The sequence below is a fragment of the Myotis lucifugus genome, unplaced genomic scaffold (genome assembly GCF_000147115.1).
Source record: "Myotis lucifugus unplaced genomic scaffold, Myoluc2.0 scaffold_480, whole genome shotgun sequence".
NCBI classification, from domain to species: domain Eukaryota; kingdom Metazoa; phylum Chordata; class Mammalia; order Chiroptera; family Vespertilionidae; genus Myotis; species Myotis lucifugus.
Window position 1 is genome coordinate 414533 of NW_005871528.1, and position 17071 is coordinate 431603.

Genomic DNA, 17071 nt, shown 5'->3' on the forward strand with positions numbered 1-17071 from the left:
TACCCCACCCTCCTGCTAATCCATGATCCGGTCATTACGCGGTTGGTCGTTATGTAACAACCATTTGCATATTACATCTTTATTATATAGGACTAGGGGCCCAGTGCACAAATTCGTGCACCATGAAAGGAATTGTGGGCCATGAGGCTGTGGTAGACACAGGGGTGGGTCTCAGCCCATCCCCCGCATCCCCGCCCGGCCCCTCCCACCATGGCCCCCAGCCCCCTGTCTGCCGGAAGCCCCGCTCCCATTGCTGCTCCCACACGCTGACGGCATGGAGCAATTGGGGCCGGCACCAGCAGCAGGTGCAAGGGAGGTTGCTGCCCCAGTCGCCCCTCAGGAGCAGGGGGAAGTGGAGAAGCCCTCAGGGGCAATCAGGGCCGGAAGCCACTGCTCACACCGACTGATAGTGCCGAGTGATCAGGACCGGTGCCGGGCACTGGCATTGGGTGCGAGGGGGGCCAGCGCCAGCAGCAGGTGTGAGCGCTGGGCGGGATCACAGCACGCGGGAGCAAAGAATTTTCAGTAACCACCAGAGGCTCGCCCCAGTGACAGCAAATGGCACCCCACCTTGGTCTGGCTGCCCCCCCCCCCACCTGCTCCACCATCCCACCATGGCCAACACCTGCCATGTTCTGCTCATGCCCCCTGGTGGTCAGTGCACATCATAGCAACCAGTTGTTGGGTTGTTCCGGTTGTTCTGCTGTTCAGTCTATTTGCTACTAGCCCTTTATTATATAGAATATATATATATATTTCACAGAGGAAGGGAGAGAGAGAGATAGAAATATCACCGATGATGGAGAAGGAAAGAGAGACAGAAACATCAATGATGAGGGAGAGAGAATCATTGATTGGCTGCCTCCCGCACACCCCACACTGGGGATCAAGCCTGCAACTCAGGCATGTGCCCTTGCCGGGAATTGAACTGTGGTCTCCTGGTTCATAGGTCAATACTCAACCAGTGAGCCACACCAGCCAGGCAACATATCCTTTTTGAGGGAGCAGTAGTTTAACCCATAACAACACTAACAAGGTTCTCTTCTGTTCCCCCTCCGCCCCAGGCACCATATGTACCATGGCCCTCGTGTCGGCTGATTCCCGAATCGCAGAACTTCTCACCGAGCTCCATCAGCTGATCAAACAAACGCAGGTAACAGGCCACAGCCCTCCATTCCTACAGGGGAACGTGGGCTGTGGTGCTGAGCTGTGGAGCGGCGGGTGGGGTTGTGTTCAGAGAGATTGGAGGGCAGGACCCAAGATGATGTCATGAAGGTGAGAGGAGGGCAGGACTACCATTCCTGTTGGATTATCCATCGTGTGAGATATTAATTTACATGCCTTACAGTTCACCCATTTAAAGTCTGTAATTCATTTGTTTTTAGTCTATTCAACAAGCCATGCAACCATCACCATGACCTACTTCAGAACATTTACCCCATGTCCAATAGCCATTATTCCTTTCTCCTTCCACCCTGACCCAGGAAAATAAAGATACTCTTATGAGGCAAGATAGTCCAAGGGTTTAGAGCAGTGGTTCTCAACCTTCCTAATGCCGCGACCCTTTAATACAGTTCCTCATGTTGTGGTGACCCCCAATTTTATTGTTACAAATTGAACATAATTAAAGCATAGTGATTAATCACAAAAACAATATGTAATTATATATGTGTTTTCCGATGGTCTTAGGTGACCCCCAAAGGGGTCGCGACCCACAGGTTGAGAACCACTGGTTTAGAGGGTCTCTCTCAGAAGTCGGTCAAAGGCCAAACCTTTTTTGGAATGTGCAGGGTTTGAAAACCCAGGCTTGCTGAGTTAATGATTTGCTGCATACACCACCCCCTGGCCTTTGGCCTAGCCTCTCCTACAGCAAAACAATCATGTTTGAGCATCTGTTTTTAGTAGCATTTATATCAGAGATACAGCAATCATAGCAGCATGGAGCAGCCTGCGGGGGTAGAGAGAAACTTAGAGAAATAACTAATCTGTACTTCGAGCCATTGCATCCATTTTCTTATATTTTTTTTATTGATTTCAGAGAGGAAGGGAGAGGGAGAGAGAGCTAGAAACATCAATGATGAGAGAGAATGTTAATCGGCTGCCTCCTGCATGCCTCCTACTGGGGATGGAGCCCGCAACCTGGACATGTGCCCTTGACCAAATTTGAACCCAGAACCCTTCAGTCCACAGGCCCACGCTCTATCCACTGAGCCAAACCGGCTAGGATGCATCCATTTACTTATTGTTGAACTAATTTGATTATGCATTTTCCCCTTCACCTACCACTACATGTGTATTATGATAAATTCCTGTAGAAATATTTAGCACAGAAATTAGCTGACAGCGAAATTTAGTTCTTCCTCAGGCCCCTCATTTTCCATGAGTAATACACTGAGGCTTTGGCTCAGTCTCCCAATTCAGTTGGTCATCAATATCAGTGTTATCGTAACACTTATTTACGTAAGTGTTACCAGCAATGCCCTGTGTTACACAACAGTGAAGTATGGTCACGTAAAACTTGGTCTCATTATGGAACAAGTCAGTAAAATTACAGGCTCTTCGTTATGTCTTCCCAACGGAATTGGCCCTGCCTGTTTACCAGATATTGCTATGGGCAGGCTTTATCACAGTGGCCCTGATTCTGTTCTTTCTGGGGATAAGGCCAGTCACCCCGTCTCAGCTCAGAGGCTTGTACTGAGCCTGGTTTCCTATGTGTGCTCTCCTACCCCACGGACCACCTCCCTCATAAGGGGAGGACAGGTGCTACTCAGAGTACAGGTCCCAGCTCTGCTAGCTGTACTTTGGGATATGCCTTATTTTCATCAATTCTTGGGTCGGGATAGTCATGGTGCATCGATATAACTTACACGTGCCCTAGAGGGCTTCCGGAGGAGGTATGGAGGTCAGAGCATCCCATGGTGGTGCCCCTAGAGCTCAGCAGGCAGTGTGGAGAGCCTGTGCCCCGTGACTACGGTAGCCTCCATCTGGATTAAAATAGTCAGGAGGCCTGGTGGGTCAGGGTGCGAGCCCCTTACCAGCAACAGATGGGTCCTGGAATCATCCAGCATTGTGTGTGGAGCTGGCCGAAACCATTCACTGAAGCTTTGTCATCCTTCCAGGCTCACTGTCATCCCTCCCTTCCTCTGGAAAGAGAACTCACTTCAGTCTTTTTTCAGATTCACACATCTTTTCCCCTGAATGTTGCTTCTCACTGAAAGTGCATTTAGCTTGTCCCACAGCGCACACCCTTTTCTAGCGTGGGCCAGTGTTGCTTACTCCGCTGTGCATTTTGTGGCCACAGGGCTGATGGCCTGGGTGCAGTTAGGATACATGTTTGTGCCCAAAAGTGTTGGGTTAGATGTGAGGTCGTCACACCTGGATGTACCTTAGCCTGAGTTTATCATACAGCCTTTCAGAAGCTTCCTGGCTCGGGGTGGGGCTGTTCCCCAGGGGAATTTGGACCCAGCATGTGGTGCCTAGTGCTTTAATCCTAGTGAAACCCATTGTCCCCTATTCTTTTTCATTCAAAAAGTGAGGGTGATGTGTATCTGTGCACAGCAGGTTGCACTGCCTATTGGGTCCCTTGTTCCTTTCTTGGCACTGCATCAAGATGGAGGAGTGCCTAGAAATTCCTTCCCAAATGGTATCCTCTGTAGTGCCTGTAACCTGAAAACTAAGTCAAAAGATCCTGGCACACATAGTCCTAGTGAAAGAACCCAGTCTGAAAGGTCACAGGCTGTATGATTCCTCCCAGCTGCCATTCCGGAAGAGGCAAAATGAGGGAGTAAAAAGATATGGGGCTTGGAGGAGGGAGGGGTGAGTAGGGAGAGCACGGGATTTTTAGGGAGGTGAAGCTATTCTGTATGATACCGTAATGGTGGGTTCATGACCTATGCATTTGTCAAAACCCATGGAATGTACAACACAGGAAGTGAATCTTAATGTAATCTATGGGCTTTAGTTAATAATGATCAGTTTTGGTTAATTAACTGTAACAAGTGTACCTCACTAATGCAAGGGGTTCATAAGGTGAAACTGCAGGGGAAAGCAAGCATATGGGAACTCTTTACTATCTGCTCAATTTTTCTGTAAACCTAAAACTGCTCTAAAAGTAGTTCATAAATTTTAAAGCTAAAGAATAGAATTGCTAGAATTCCCTTCAGTTCGTCAGATTATATAACCAGAATGTCTCTCAGGGGGAGGCCTCAGGATTGCAGGCTCCCGTTGGACTTCATCAGGTTCTAAAAGCAGGGGTGCTCCTGGCAAATAGATGGCTTCGCCCTTTTGGCAGCTGGCGTAACTGAGCCAATAGTATGCTCTGAGTCTATCGTGAGGCATTAATATAAGATTGAATTTACAACACTGCGTAGCCCACTCTTTTATCCTCAGCTACTATTTCTCCTTGTCTCCATTTGTCCTTGCTTTTTACCCAAACTGTTCCACCCTCGGAAGGATGTTAGGTTCAGCCACTGTGCCCGTCCAGATCGCAGGCAGCAATGCTAGTCTAGCAGGTGTCGTGTCCTGTCTCCTCCCCACCCCTCCTTGGTCGTTCCCATTTAGTAGGGTGGGGTTCTATAGTACAGAACGAGTGGGCTGTTTAGACCTCTGGGCAGTATAGCTGCATTCACCATTGACTCTATGTTGCCGAGTACTTGGGCTTCTGACTAAGAATCATCCATGCATCTGGCCAGTTGCAGCTGTGGTCCCAGCCCACTGATGTGGGGAAGACTTGTACCAGCATCCTTCCCCATCCCCTCTCCCAGGTGAACTGATCAGAGATGTATGTGTTAATTTCTGGACTCTCAATTCCAGTCCAGTGTTCTATATGCCAGCATCACAGCATTTGACGGCTGTAGCTTTGTCATAAAATTGGAAATCAGGAAATGTGAGTCCTCCAATGTTTTTGTTTTTCTCTTTCAAGATTGTTTTGGCCATTCTAGGTTACTTGAACTTCTATATGAATTTTAGAATAAGCTTGTCAGACTCTACAAAGAAGTTAGCCGGAATTTTGTTAGGGATTGTATTGACTCTATAGGTCAGTTTGTCTTTTCTGATGGAGAGCCGTAAATCTAGTTTATGATTTCACTTGAATGCCTTTTGTAATGCTTTTGCATTAGTGGGGGAGGGGGCCTTTAAACTGGTCCTGAATTCAGATCTAGTAAATGAGGGCCATGTGGATGGGCCTGTGGCCTGGGTGCAGGGTGCCCCAGCGGGATGGGGGCCTAGCTCCTATCCAGCTGACCTCCTCTTTGCAGGAAGAGCGTTCGAGGAGTGAGCACAACTTAGTGAACATCCAGAAGACCCATGAGCGGATGCAGACAGAGAACAAGAGTGAGTAGCTGGGCTCTGGAGAGAAAGGGGATGAGGAGTGGATGTGGGTCAAGATTGCTGTCGTTTTCAAAAGGAGCTTTTGCGTGTCTCTGCAATCATCCAAGATGAGCTGCTCCTTAGGCCAGAGGGACAGTCTTCCCTTACGCTGGGGGCCTAAGGTGACCTAGGAGACAGACACCAGACTGCCTAGCCCTAAGGAACCTTAAAATCCCCCAACTCTAGGGACTAGAAAGTCAGTGAAATGAGGCTGCATCTAGGGAAACACCTTAAAGGGCACAAGCACCCCGGTTAGCTGGTGTCTTCTAGGGAGCTTCCCTCCCAGGGTGCACCGAGGGCCCCAGCTGGCCAGGCTCCTGACCTTGGGCTTTCTGGCTCTGAGCAGCTTGAGACTGCTTTCTGCTCTCCCTGTGCTGAGAAGTACTTCCTGTGTGCATCATGCTATGGCAAAGGAAGGAAGTCCTCCCTTGGGTGCAGTCATGGCATTTGTACCGTATGGAAATGTGAGCGTGCTGTGCATGGGGTGCAGGTGCCTCGGGGAGCACTCTGAGCCAGCGGAGCTCATGCCTCCCAAGGCCTGATTCCGATATACTGGAAGCAGTGCCACACGACTGCCAGCTGCCCCTCGCCCACTCCTGTCTCCCTGTGCTTACTCTGCAGTCTCTCCCTATTACCGGACAAAGCTGCGGGGCCTCTATACAACCGCCAAAGCCGACGCAGAGGCCGAGTGCAAGTGAGTGCCAGCCCACTGCCTGCCATCGCCTCCCTGCCTCGCCCAGGTGCTGGGCTGCAGGAACCTATGGACCACGGCCCAGGCTGCCTTCCTGGCATGGATGAGCCTCTCCCTTAGGGCTGCCTTCCCTAGAGCCCACTTCTAAACTGCTCCCCGCTCCCTAGCAGCAGGGCAGGGGTCAGGTGCCAGCACTGCCATTTGCCTGTCACGTGACCTTGGGCAGTCACTTCAGCTGGGACTCAGTTGCTCCATCATTAAAATAGGAATAATAACTACCTATAGAATTGTCAACATAAATGAGATAATGCATATGAAGTGCCTAAGTCTAGTGTTTTACAAACTCTTGACCATTCCTCACATTAGGAAGTGCATTCTCTATTGTGGTGGTAGTAACAGTAACAGTAACAGCTCTATGTGGCCTTACTCTGTGCCAGGTGCTGTTACAACACTTTCTATATTTACCTCATTTAACCCTCAGGGCAACTCTAAAATGGGATTACCCCCATTTAACACATGAGGAAACTGAAATACCAAAGGGTTGTGTAATCTGCCAAAAGACACAACTAGTAAGTGGGGGAGCCCAAATTTAAACCCAAAGTCTTTATTCTTTAATGTTTTCTTATTGATTTTCAGAGAGAGAGGAAGGGAGAGGGAGAGAGAGATAGAAACATCAATTGTAAGAATTATTGATCGACTGCCTCCTGCATGCCCCCTACCAGGGATCGAGCCTGCAACCCGGGCATGTGCCCTGACTGGGAATCGAACATGATCTCCTGGTTCATAGGTCGATGCTCAACCACTGAGCCACACTGGTCGGGCTGTCTTATCAGCTTTTGTATGCTTTTAAGACTAAAGCCACCTATGTAGGGCTCATAGTTTTCACAAGGTTTGTCAGCGTTCTTGACCAGAAGAGGAAGTCCATGCTTTGTGCCTCATCCAGACCTCTTCTTTCCCTCCTCCCACCCTCAGCATCCTCCGGAAAGCCCTCGATAAGATTGCGGAAATCAAGTCTCTGTTGGAAGAGAGGCGGATCGGTGAGTTAGAGACGACAAGTTAGTTGGGTGTTCCTTGACCAGGTGGAGTGAGGGTTCCTGGGAGCAGCAGTCATGTCTTCCTGCCGGGGAGCCTGTAGCCTCAGCCTGGTGTGGTCCACTGGGCCACGGGCTGTGACAGGCAGGTGCACCAGGGCAGCCTGGGACTGGGAAGGGCATGGAGGTCAGTCCCAGGGTCAGAGACAAGGCCTCCCCGCTCTCCCTCTGCACACTAAGCTGATTTGCCCCAATCCCCCTGGTTTCCATCCTCTACTGCCTGGGGCAGTCAACTGCTACCCACAGCCCCATTTCTTGCTGAGGCGAGAGCCTGGCTGTTATTGGAGAGCCACAGCGGGATGTCCTGAAGCCAGCCTTTCAGATGGGGCTTACACAGGGTGCTGGCTTCCATATCGCTTCAGACTGCTGTCCCACCTCTCTCTCGCCCGTCCAATGAACCCAGGGGCAGACTCCTCGCCCATGAAATTGTCACACTGCCAGTTGGGTTGAAGTTGACTGGGTGTATTGAGCCATGCCCGAGGAGGTAAGGGCTCTGTCCACAGTTGATAGCTCTTTGAACTTTTTGCTTAATTATAACATATTAATAGAAAATACATGTAAGTATACACGCAGCTCCATAAAATTTTCACTAAGTGAACAAATGGATGTAACCAGCACCCAGATAAGAGACGCGACCAGCGCCTCAGAATCCCCCTTTTGGCCTCTTCTGTTCTTTCCCAAACCGTATCCACTAACCCGTCTGGCCAGGTGAGTGTGGCCTGGTGGTCTCTCAGCAGGAGCCTCCAGTGGAGGGCCAGGGAGCACACTGGACCCTTGGTGCTAACTCGAGGAGAGGTGGGGAGCCAGGGGCAGGCACCCTATCCCTGGTGCCTCAGGGGCCCACTTCCTTCCCACAGCGGCCAAGATCGCGGGCCTGTACAATGACTCGGAGCCCCCGCGGAAGACCATGCGCAGGGGGGTGCTGATGACCCTGCTGCAGCAGTCGGCCATGACCCTGCCGCTGTGGATCGGGAAGCCTGGTGACAAGTGAGGGCAGGCCCAGGGAGGGGGAGCTGGCAGGGGAGGGGCTGGGACTGACACGTTATCCCCTCCACAGGCCGCCCCCACTCTGCGGGGCCATTCCGGCCTCTGGGGACTACGTGGCCAAACCTGGAGACAAGGTGGCTGCCCGGGTCAAGGCCGTGGATGGGGATGAGCAGTGGATCCTGGCCGAGGTGGTCAGTTACAGCCATGCCACCAACAAGTGAGTGGACGCGCCCAGCCCTGTGGGAACTGGGACACGTGTGAAGAGCCGGCTCCTTGGGCTACTTCCCTCCTCACCCTCCTCCCCAGTCCCCACCTGGTGTGCACCGCCCTGCATCCACTGCTCTCTTTCCGCTCACCCGCAGGTATGAGGTCGATGACATTGATGAAGAAGGCAAAGAGTGAGTGTGCTGGCCAGGGCGGGCGAGGGAAGCCTGGGGACAGCCCTGCTGCTGGGAAAGAGCCCCCACCTGCCATGGGTTGACCTAAGCGCCCCTCCAGGAGACACACCCTGAGCCGGCGGCGCATCATCCCACTGCCCCAGTGGAAGGCCAACCCTGAGACGGACCCCGAAGCCTTATTCCAGAAGGAGCAGCTCGTGCTGGCCCTGTATCCCCAGACCACCTGCTTCTACCGTGCCCTGATCCACACCCCCCCACAACGGGTAAGGCAGCCCCCGGGGAGAGATCGTCCATCACCAGGACCACCCCGCTGACCAGACAGGTCATGGGGTCGGTCTCCTTCCCTCTTGTCCTTGTACCTCTTTGAGCTGGCGGGGTCCTGAGCTGTAACCCCTCCAGCCTGTCCTCCAGGCAGTGCCGGCGCCCTGCGGAGCCTTAGAAAGCCCCTGTGTGTCCTCTAGTCTAGCCTCGCTTTCGCATTGAGGTGGGGAGCCTGAGCCCCGAGATGGAAGCCTTGCTCAGGGCCAGTCTTCACCCCCGACCCCTGCCCTCTAATCACCCATCACTGATGGCAGTTTAAAGGCTGGGCTCCCCTCTTCCTCCAGGACCCCTGCCTGCTGCCCTCTGAGTTGTCCTTGCTCCCCTTAACCTAGGGGCCCCTTCCGTGTGGCCGCCTGTGTAGCTAGCGAGTCCTTTCCCTTGCTATTCACCCCCATCCTTGGACTTGGTGGCTGAGGAGCTCTGTAGCAGGGAGCAGGTTCAAACATCTAGACTTCTTGAGTGAAGATGAGACGGGAAAGGCTAGGAGCCCACACACCAGAGGTGCCTGTCAGTCTAGGCTTGGGGGGAGGGGAGCGCTGGCCTGGGGCTTTCTGACCAGCGCCTCCTGTCTGCCTCCTGCCACAGCCCCAGGATGACTATTCGGTCCTGTTTGAAGACACTTCCTATGCAGATGGTTACTCCCCTCCCCTCAATGTGGCCCAGAGGTACGTGGTGGCTTGTAAGGAGCCCAAGAAAAAGTGATGCAGGCTGGCAGCCTCCTGCCACCTCACGGGGGCATGCAACAAGACATTATGTGAAGAAATAAGTGTTCTTCCCCTTTGCCATGTCTCCTGGGTTCTTACCCCTCCCCACATAAGGCAAGTTGGGGAACTGGGGCCTCACTTGGTCCCAGTGGGCAGTTACTCTTTCTCTCAGCTCAGGTCTGCTTTTCTTCCAATAGGCACACTCCATGCAACACAAGCTGTACTTTATTCTTGAGGCCCCTGTCGGGCCACTCGCACACACTCCCTGGGGAGCGGTCCCACGAACACCACTCACAGCTCTGTGTGGAACTTGAGGTTGCAGCCTGCCATCTTCTCAGCGTAGTGGGCATCAAAGCGCTCATTCTGGGCCACAGTGAACATGGTTTTCCAGTCCCCCGTGATGCCTGGGGAGGGAGGTGGGGAGGGAAGGAGGGAGGCTAGAGGTCCTGGCCAAAGCAGGGGCCCCACATGGCCCAGGGCCAGCTCTAGCCTCTGCTCCCGCCCTCGCCTCCCCAGCGCCCCTCCTGGTGGGCACTCACCTTTCCTCATGAAGGCGGAAATGTTGTGGTCCATGATCTCCACGGGTAAGGTGCTGTAGTTGGCCATGGGGTTCTTCTTCATCTCCTTGAACGACGTGTGCCGCACAATGTGATCCACGGTCTCCTCTGACAGGGAGCGGCCCACGAACTCCAGAATCTTCCGAATCTCCCTTTTGGGGTTCTGCAGCAACAGGGGGGCTCTTCAGTGGAGGCTTGGGTTGTGCATTGAACAAACAAAAGGGAGGCCCCACCCTAACCTCACGGCCACTTCCGACCCTGCTCCATGACTCTGGTCCTTTGTACTCTGGCACTCCTGGGGCAAAATTAATTGCCTTCTGCCCTGTGATCTGTTAAGAAGCTGTATCTGGCTCCTTATGGTGAGGGCATGGACAGCCCTCTGTCATAACTGGGCCCAGGGAGAAGCAGTAGCAGTAAATGGGTGATCAGTGACTGCACTTGGCACTGACTCGGGCGCTAGGAGATAAGAGCTGTAGGGAGTGTGCTGCCCAAGGGGCAGGGAAGGTGAGGTGGGTCTAGGACCCGTGTAGGGTCTGCCATAGGGAAGCGGGGCTTGGAAGGTCTTGGGACTCGCCCCACGTGCAGGGAAGTGGTAGCGGTGTCTCACCTCCTGCATGTCCTCGTAGAAGAGGTAGAGAACAGGGTGGGTGTGCCTCAGCTCCCACCACTCCCGCACGTGCTGGTACCAGGACCCATAGGACACTGGGGAAAAGGGCAGGGGGCACGGATAGAGGTTGGTATTCGTTCCAGCTGGCTGCCCCTCAGCTCACCCCCTCCTTCCTCCAGAGTCAGCCCCACCTTCCCCAGCCATGAACTTCTCCAGGAAGCTGTCCCAGGTGCCAGGCTCAGGGTACACCTTGGCCATGCGGTAAAAGTGGTAATAGGAGACAGCCACATCCTTGGCGTTCCGGGCAACATAGATCACCTGGAGAGGCAGAAGACACACCCCACCCCGCACCGCACCATCACCGCACAGCACAGCACAGCAGGCACTAGAGTATCTTTAAGCATCACATTCCACCCTTCACAGCCTCCCTGCAAGGGAGGTTCTCTCTTGGTCTGGCCAAGAGGGAAACAGGCTTAGAGGCTGACTTGGGTGTGACTGAGCTGGGACTTGAAGCCTTGCTCTGATGCCAGAGTCCTGGCTGGTTCCAGGAACTGTATTTTATACTCATCCAATCTTCTCAATGCCACTGTACCGATTTGGAACAAGGCGTGCAGAATTCCCACCGGCCCCTCCTCCACAGGCCTGTGAGCACCAAGGCCCTGCAAAGTCTCACTGTCACTGGCCATCTGACCCACCAGAGCATGAGGCTGAGGACTTCCCCCGTTTAAGGTGAGACCTTCCTAGAAGATGGGGCCAAAGCTGGGTTGACCCCAGCTGGCTTTTTCTGTAGCTTCCTCTGCCACTCACCTTAATCTTCTGGTCCAGCAGGGCCTGTGGGAGCAGAGCCAGGGGCAAGTGTGTCTTGAGGAGCCGTGGGGCTGGTGTATCTTTCAGAACCTCCATGCCTAAGCCATGGATAGGAAAGGTCCAGTGAGCTGGAGCCCGGGTCCTCCCTCCCTCCACCTCACTGGCCTCCAGCACCTCACCACACACCTGTGGGACACCCTGGACCCTTGAACTCAAGGAAGGGCACCCGGGTTAAGATGGGAGCCCTCTGACACTTCTCCAAGTCGCCGTCCTGGTAGATCATGTCCAGAATCTCACTCACCCAGGTGGTGCCTGGAGAGGAAAATGGGAGGTAAGCGGGGCTGAGGGCACACCCCTGCTGGCCCGAGGTGGGGACTGCAGCCCAGGAGAGGGGTGGGTGGTCCTCATCACCTACCAGATTTGGGGTAGGTGCTGATGAGCAGGTCATCGGGCCTGGGTTGTAAGCTCTGCAGTGGCCCAATTGCCTCTGCAAAGTACTTGATGAGAGGCACCCCCTTCACATACTTCAGTGGCGGGCGGGAGGTGTCCTGGACCAGCTCCATGCTTCCGAGTCAGGGCCGGAGTGGGGCCGACCTCCCTTAACAACATCACAACAATGTCTTCTGTTTAATTGCTTTAAGGTAAGGAAACAGGCTGAGCAACTTGCCTACACTCAGAGCCAGTGAGTGCTGGGCTGGATTCCGGCCGGATCTAACACAGTGGGGCCACAACTCTGGAGGCATCTTGGATTTACCCGCAGAACTTTTAAAAATCCCAATGCCTGCCCAGCTAGAGTGGCTCACTGGTTGAGCATCTACCCATGAACCAGGAGGTCAAGGTTCCATTCCCCGTCAAGGTACATACATGCCTGGGTTGCCAGCTCGATCCACAATAGGGGGCATGCAGGAGGCAGTCAATGATTCTCTCATCATTGATGTTTCTATCTCTCCCTCTCTGTACTCGCTGTAAAATCAATTTTAAAAATATTTATTTTAAAATCCCAGTGCCTGGGCCACACCCCAAGTTAATTAAATTGCTCTGGTGGGACCCAGGTGCCTGGGTTTTGGAAGCTGACCAGGAGATTCCAGTGTGCACTGGAGAAAACTCCTACTCTGTGGCCTGCCACGTGTTTTCTTTCTGTACTTGCTGCTGCAGCTCTGGATCTGATCCCAGTGGGCTCCTCCCCATCCTTCCCTCCTTGAGCTCCCTAAGCCCTCACATACAGAAACCTCCCCAAAGCCAACTGGGCCTGTGACCCAACTTGCTCAGCCACACTCCATCTTGGCTCAGAGAGAAACACAGCTGTAGGGCTCGGCTATAGGGTTAAGCCTTGGACTTACCTGTTTGCAAAGCCACAAACAAGTCCCAGCTTAGAGGGCACAGCCCTCTTAGCATAATTAAGCTTGACCTTATGATGCTCCCTAGATCCTATCTGGGTAATGGGCTGCAGGATGTGGAGCAAGTGCTACCAAAACAAGTGAAACTCACAAGAACATTGTAACTATGCAGACCACTACCTTGTTTACCTCTGGCTATAAAATAAAGGCTCAGCTTGCCCTCTGGATCTCTCTGTGTGGCCTCAGCCAGGCACAGGAGATCCACCCAGACCCAGCTTATTCTCTTTGTCTGTCTTTTCTTTAATCCCTAGCTGCCCCGCCTCAGGCTCACCGAACCCTTGGCTGTGCTGGCCCAGCACACGTGGCGCCCAATGCGGGGCCTGAGTTCGGGGAAACTACAGTTGTCAGGTGAAAGGACGCTCCAGTGAAGCATGTGCAGAAAACAAGAAGGAAAGTAAGGAGCGAAGTTTAGTCATAACTAGGTGTCAAACATGGGAAATTCAGGATCACAGGAAAAGGATTTATACGTATCCATGCTTAAGGTTATGCTCCAAGCACGGGGCTGTTCTGTGAGGTATCAACAGCTTTTCGATTTGTTGGATTTTCTAAGTAAAACCTGCCCATGGTTTCCTGAGGAAGGAAAGGTAAATGTAGAGAAATGGGAGAAGGCAGGAAAACAACTCAGAGATCGTTATATAGTTGAAGGTTCCGGGAAAATTCCTCTTTCTACTTTCAGTCTGTGGTCCCTGATTCAGGACTACCTAGAGCCCACTCCTGAAAGGGAATGGATGAATGTGGCAGGGGAACTAAGACAGAGAGTGGAAGGTTACCAGAGGCTTAATGTTGTCGCAAAGGCTTGTCTCTCACCTGGAGACTACTTACTGTGGAAGTATTATATTCATGTCTGTGCTGACATTGGACCCGCCTACGTTCAAGGAGCTGCCTCAAGGAGACGTTACTCACTGGTCAGCAGAAAAGGAAAGGGGGATGCTTTAACTGTGGTAAACTAGGGCATTTTGCTAAAAACTGTAATGCTAGAAATGGAAGTCAACAGGCTACAGGGAGTGAAAACAGGCAGCCTGGACTATGTCCAAGATGCAGGAGAGGAAAGCATTGGGCAAATGAATGCCGCTCCAAGGCTGATGTTGATGATAACTCAATCACCCCCTAGGCAGGGAAACTTCAAGCAGGGCCAGCCCCGGCCCCACCAAACAGTAGGGGTCTTATCCTTAACCCCACTGCAGCCTTTCCAGCTGGCTCAGTAAACTGTTATCGTGCCACCCCGGGAAGCACAGGATTGGCAAGTTCTTCCTGGGGTGATAGATCAGGACTCAGGCAATAGCAGAAAGAGTCAATCCTACTCTTAAAATGCAACTATAAAAACAAAAAAAGGGGGAGAAGAATGTTATGTGTTAAATTTTTTTAATTACAATGCAGAGTTGTACAGTGGCCAAAAGGCATCGGGCCTCCTGTACAATAGTCTCTGCTGAGTTAGCCCGGTGGAAGGTTACACAAACCAGACAAGAGTTTTACCAGATCTAGTAATGCTGTGGGGAAGAGGTTGTGTTTTGTATCTTCCAGAAGGAGCAGTGCAGCCAATCTGGATACCAGAGCATTACATGCGTCACCACAATGGACCCAGAGAAGGTCCTTGTCCAATCGTTCAAAAGACTGAGAGTTGCCCCGATGACAGCAATACAGAAAAGGAAGATGACGAAGACTATGCAAGGGATCGAGATGCCAACATGGGGTCAGCTGAAGAAGTTAAGGACTGAGGCCCAGCAGATGGTAGAAAAGCAAGAAGTGGAAGCTACTCCCTTAACCATGTTTCTGGCTATGATGGCATTCATTAGCTCCCAGTCTTGCACAGCCAAGTCCAAGGACTCTGAGTAAATCAACAAAAGAAACTTTCATTTAGTAGAAAAATGTTACTGTAGTTTGATTTCTTTATTATTGCTGTGCTGCATTGGCATTATTTTGTTAATAGCCAGAGCTTTGTTCTTGATGTTTAAGTTTTAAAATGTTAAATGTCTATAGTTTGGGTTTGCATTGGCATTGTTTTGTTATTGTTTTAATAGCCAGAGTTTTGTTCTTGATGTTTAAGTTTTTCATTATAGTAGCTTAAAAATAAATAAGGGTGAGATGTAGGGAGTGGCTATAGGGTTAAGCCTCAGACTGACCTATTAGCAAAGCCACAAACAAGTCCCAGCTTAGAGGGCACAGCCCTCTTAGCATAATTAAGCTTGACTTTATGATGCTCCCTAGATCCTATCTGGGTGGCTAATGGGCTGCAGGAAGTGTAGCAAGTGCTGTCAAAACAAGTGAAACTCACAAGAACATTGTAACTATGGAGACCACTACCTTGTTTACCTCTGGCTATCTGGATCTCTCTATGTGGCCTCAGCCAGGCACAGGAGATCCACCTAGACCAGCCGTGGGCAAACTACGGCCCGTTTGAAATGAATAAAACTAAAAAAAAAAAAAAAAAAAAAAAAAAAAAGACCGTACCCTTTTATGTAATGATGTTTACTTTGAATTTATATTAGTTCACACAAACACTCCATCCATGCTTTTGTTCCGGCCCTCTGGTCCAGTTTAAGAACCCATTGTGGCCCTCGAGTCAAAAAGTTTGCCCACCCCTGACCTAGACCCAGCTTATTCTGTCTGTCTTTTCTTTAATCCTTTGCCGCCCCCCCTCAGGCTCACCAAACCCTTGGCTGTGCTGGCCTTGCACACACAGCTAATTGAGCAACGGCTTGTTTTGGGAGCCATTCTGGTGTGATGAGCAAAACATGCCCCAGTGGAAATGGAAAGAGGAACGGGTTCCAGGCCAGACTGCAGATGGTATCAGACTGAGCTGGGATTTCCATGGGGAAAGGGCAGCGTCGGATTGAGCTGGGATTCAGGGGAAAGGGCAGGGTCAGTAGAGGCTGGAATGGAGAGATCAAGCAGTGGGAGCGAACAGTGCAGAGTGAGTGAGGTCTGGCCCAGCCCACCCTATCCTAGCACTCACCTGACCTCTCCAGACCTTGGCCTTGTGGCGCTCTGTTGTGCCGTCCCGTAGGTGAGTGCAGAACTGCAGAGAGCTGCAAGTTTTATAGGTCCAAAGTGGGAGGGATTTGGAGCCAGCACTGGGCCTTGGCTGTCCTCCAGGAATGGGTGGGGTTTGGGATGGGGTTTGGGGTGGGAGGGCCCCTCTCTGCTACCCTCATTAGCACCCCAGCTGAAGCCAAGATTAGACTGGCCTGAAAACCCAACATGTGGGTTTGGTGTGTAGAAAATAAAAGATAAAAGCAACACAAAAGGGCCTAATAGCCTTTTTTTTTTTTTTTTTTTGAGCTGTAATCCCGGGGTCTGACTTGTACTCCTGTAGGAGCCAACAGCTTTTTCTAATAAACGCGATCTCCAGAGGACAGAGGAGTGGAGGGGAAAGGTGGCCCCAGGCCAGTCTGAGGACCAAAGGTTAAGGTCAGGGGCAGCCCACAGGCCCAGGAAGCCCAGGCTGGAGTGATGTGGGTGGGTGGGTGGGTGACAGGGATTGGGACAGGGCACTGATCAGCAGGGTCTCCTTGAGGCAGCATAGGATGGGAAAGAGCAAGAACGCTGGAGGCTCATAACCCCGGGAGTGACCCCATTCCATGGTTCCCGTGGGACCTCACTTGAGTGATGGGAGAACAGCCCCCAGGGGAAGAAAAGGGGGCTTGGCCTCTGTCCTTACTGTTTGGATTAAAGTCCAAAGTCCATCTGGGCACTGGAGGCAGGTGAGCTCTGAGTCAGGGTGTGAGTCTCCAGGCCATCAAGAATGTGACCTCAGCCCAGCTGGTGTGGCTCAGTGCTTGAGCATCGACCCAAGAACCAGGACAGGGTTCGATTTCCAGTAGGGCACATGCCTGGGTTGTGGGCTCAATCCCCAGTAGGGGCCCTGCAGGAGGCAGCCCATCAGTGATTCTCTCTCATCATTGCTGTTTCTCTTTCTCCCTTCTCTGAAATCAATAGAAATTATATATATATATATATATATATATATATATATATATATATTTAAACCAAAAGGAACTGTGATCTCAGAGGCAGGCCAGGGGAAAGCTGAGGCAGAAGGGCCTCCAGCAGAGAGAAGCTGGTCCATCTGGGGTCAGTGGCCCCTCCCCCGTCCTCTGTTCTCCTCAGGCCCCAGCAACTGGCAGGGCCTTTGCCCCCTAACTCC

The 17071-nt window shown here is 52.0% G+C and overlaps 2 protein-coding genes across 11 annotated transcripts in view; one reads left to right on the forward strand and one right to left on the reverse strand.

Annotated features, from left to right (window-relative positions):
* Window positions 1-14793, forward strand: part of SGF29 (SAGA complex associated factor 29) — a 26414-nt gene extending 11621 nt beyond the window's left edge. The window contains exons 2-15 of one of the 6 annotated variants that reach the window (XR_002826415.1): window positions 1065-1153; window positions 5256-5331; window positions 5989-6061; window positions 7031-7095; window positions 8007-8136; window positions 8207-8353; window positions 8499-8534; window positions 8635-8797; window positions 9441-9520; window positions 11364-11452; window positions 11552-11861; window positions 12172-12386; window positions 13179-13321; window positions 14426-14793. Coding sequence is in view for 1 of the 6 variants with exons in the window: in XM_023744653.1 (XP_023600421.1) it covers window positions 1079-1153; window positions 5256-5331; window positions 5989-6061; window positions 7031-7095; window positions 8007-8136; window positions 8207-8353; window positions 8499-8534; window positions 8635-8797; window positions 9441-9557 (882 nt within the window). In the remaining 5 variants the exon portion in view is untranslated. Of the gene's footprint in view, window positions 1-1064; window positions 1154-5255; window positions 5332-5988; window positions 6062-7030; window positions 7096-8006; window positions 8137-8206; window positions 8354-8498; window positions 8535-8634; window positions 8798-9440; window positions 9637-11363; window positions 11453-11551; window positions 11862-12171; window positions 12387-13178 lie in introns of those variants that run through there. The other 5 variants (XR_002826412.1, XR_002826416.1, XR_002826414.1 and 2 more) reach the window with 5 other exon arrangements.
* SULT1A3 (sulfotransferase family 1A member 3) overlaps window positions 1-16813 on the reverse strand; it is a 19588-nt gene extending 2775 nt beyond the window's left edge. The window contains exons 1-10 of one of the 5 annotated variants that reach the window (XM_023744652.1): window positions 16586-16813; window positions 15881-15953; window positions 11946-12128; window positions 11717-11842; window positions 11531-11628; window positions 10915-11041; window positions 10724-10818; window positions 10099-10279; window positions 9855-9963; window positions 1170-1301 (exon numbers count right to left, since the gene is read on the reverse strand). In XM_023744652.1, the coding sequence (XP_023600420.1) occupies window positions 1268-1301; window positions 9855-9963; window positions 10099-10279; window positions 10724-10818; window positions 10915-11041; window positions 11531-11628; window positions 11717-11842; window positions 11946-12093 (918 nt within the window). In that variant the 5' untranslated portion in view covers window positions 12094-12128; window positions 15881-15953; window positions 16586-16813 and the 3' untranslated portion in view covers window positions 1170-1267. Of the gene's footprint in view, window positions 1-1169; window positions 1302-7088; window positions 7260-9854; window positions 9964-10098; window positions 10280-10723; window positions 10819-10914; window positions 11042-11530; window positions 11629-11716; window positions 11843-11945; window positions 12165-15880; window positions 15954-16585 lie in introns of those variants that run through there. The other 4 variants (XM_023744651.1, XM_023744650.1, XM_014445726.2 and 1 more) reach the window with 4 other exon arrangements.
* Between the last annotated feature and the right edge of the window lie 258 nt (window positions 16814-17071).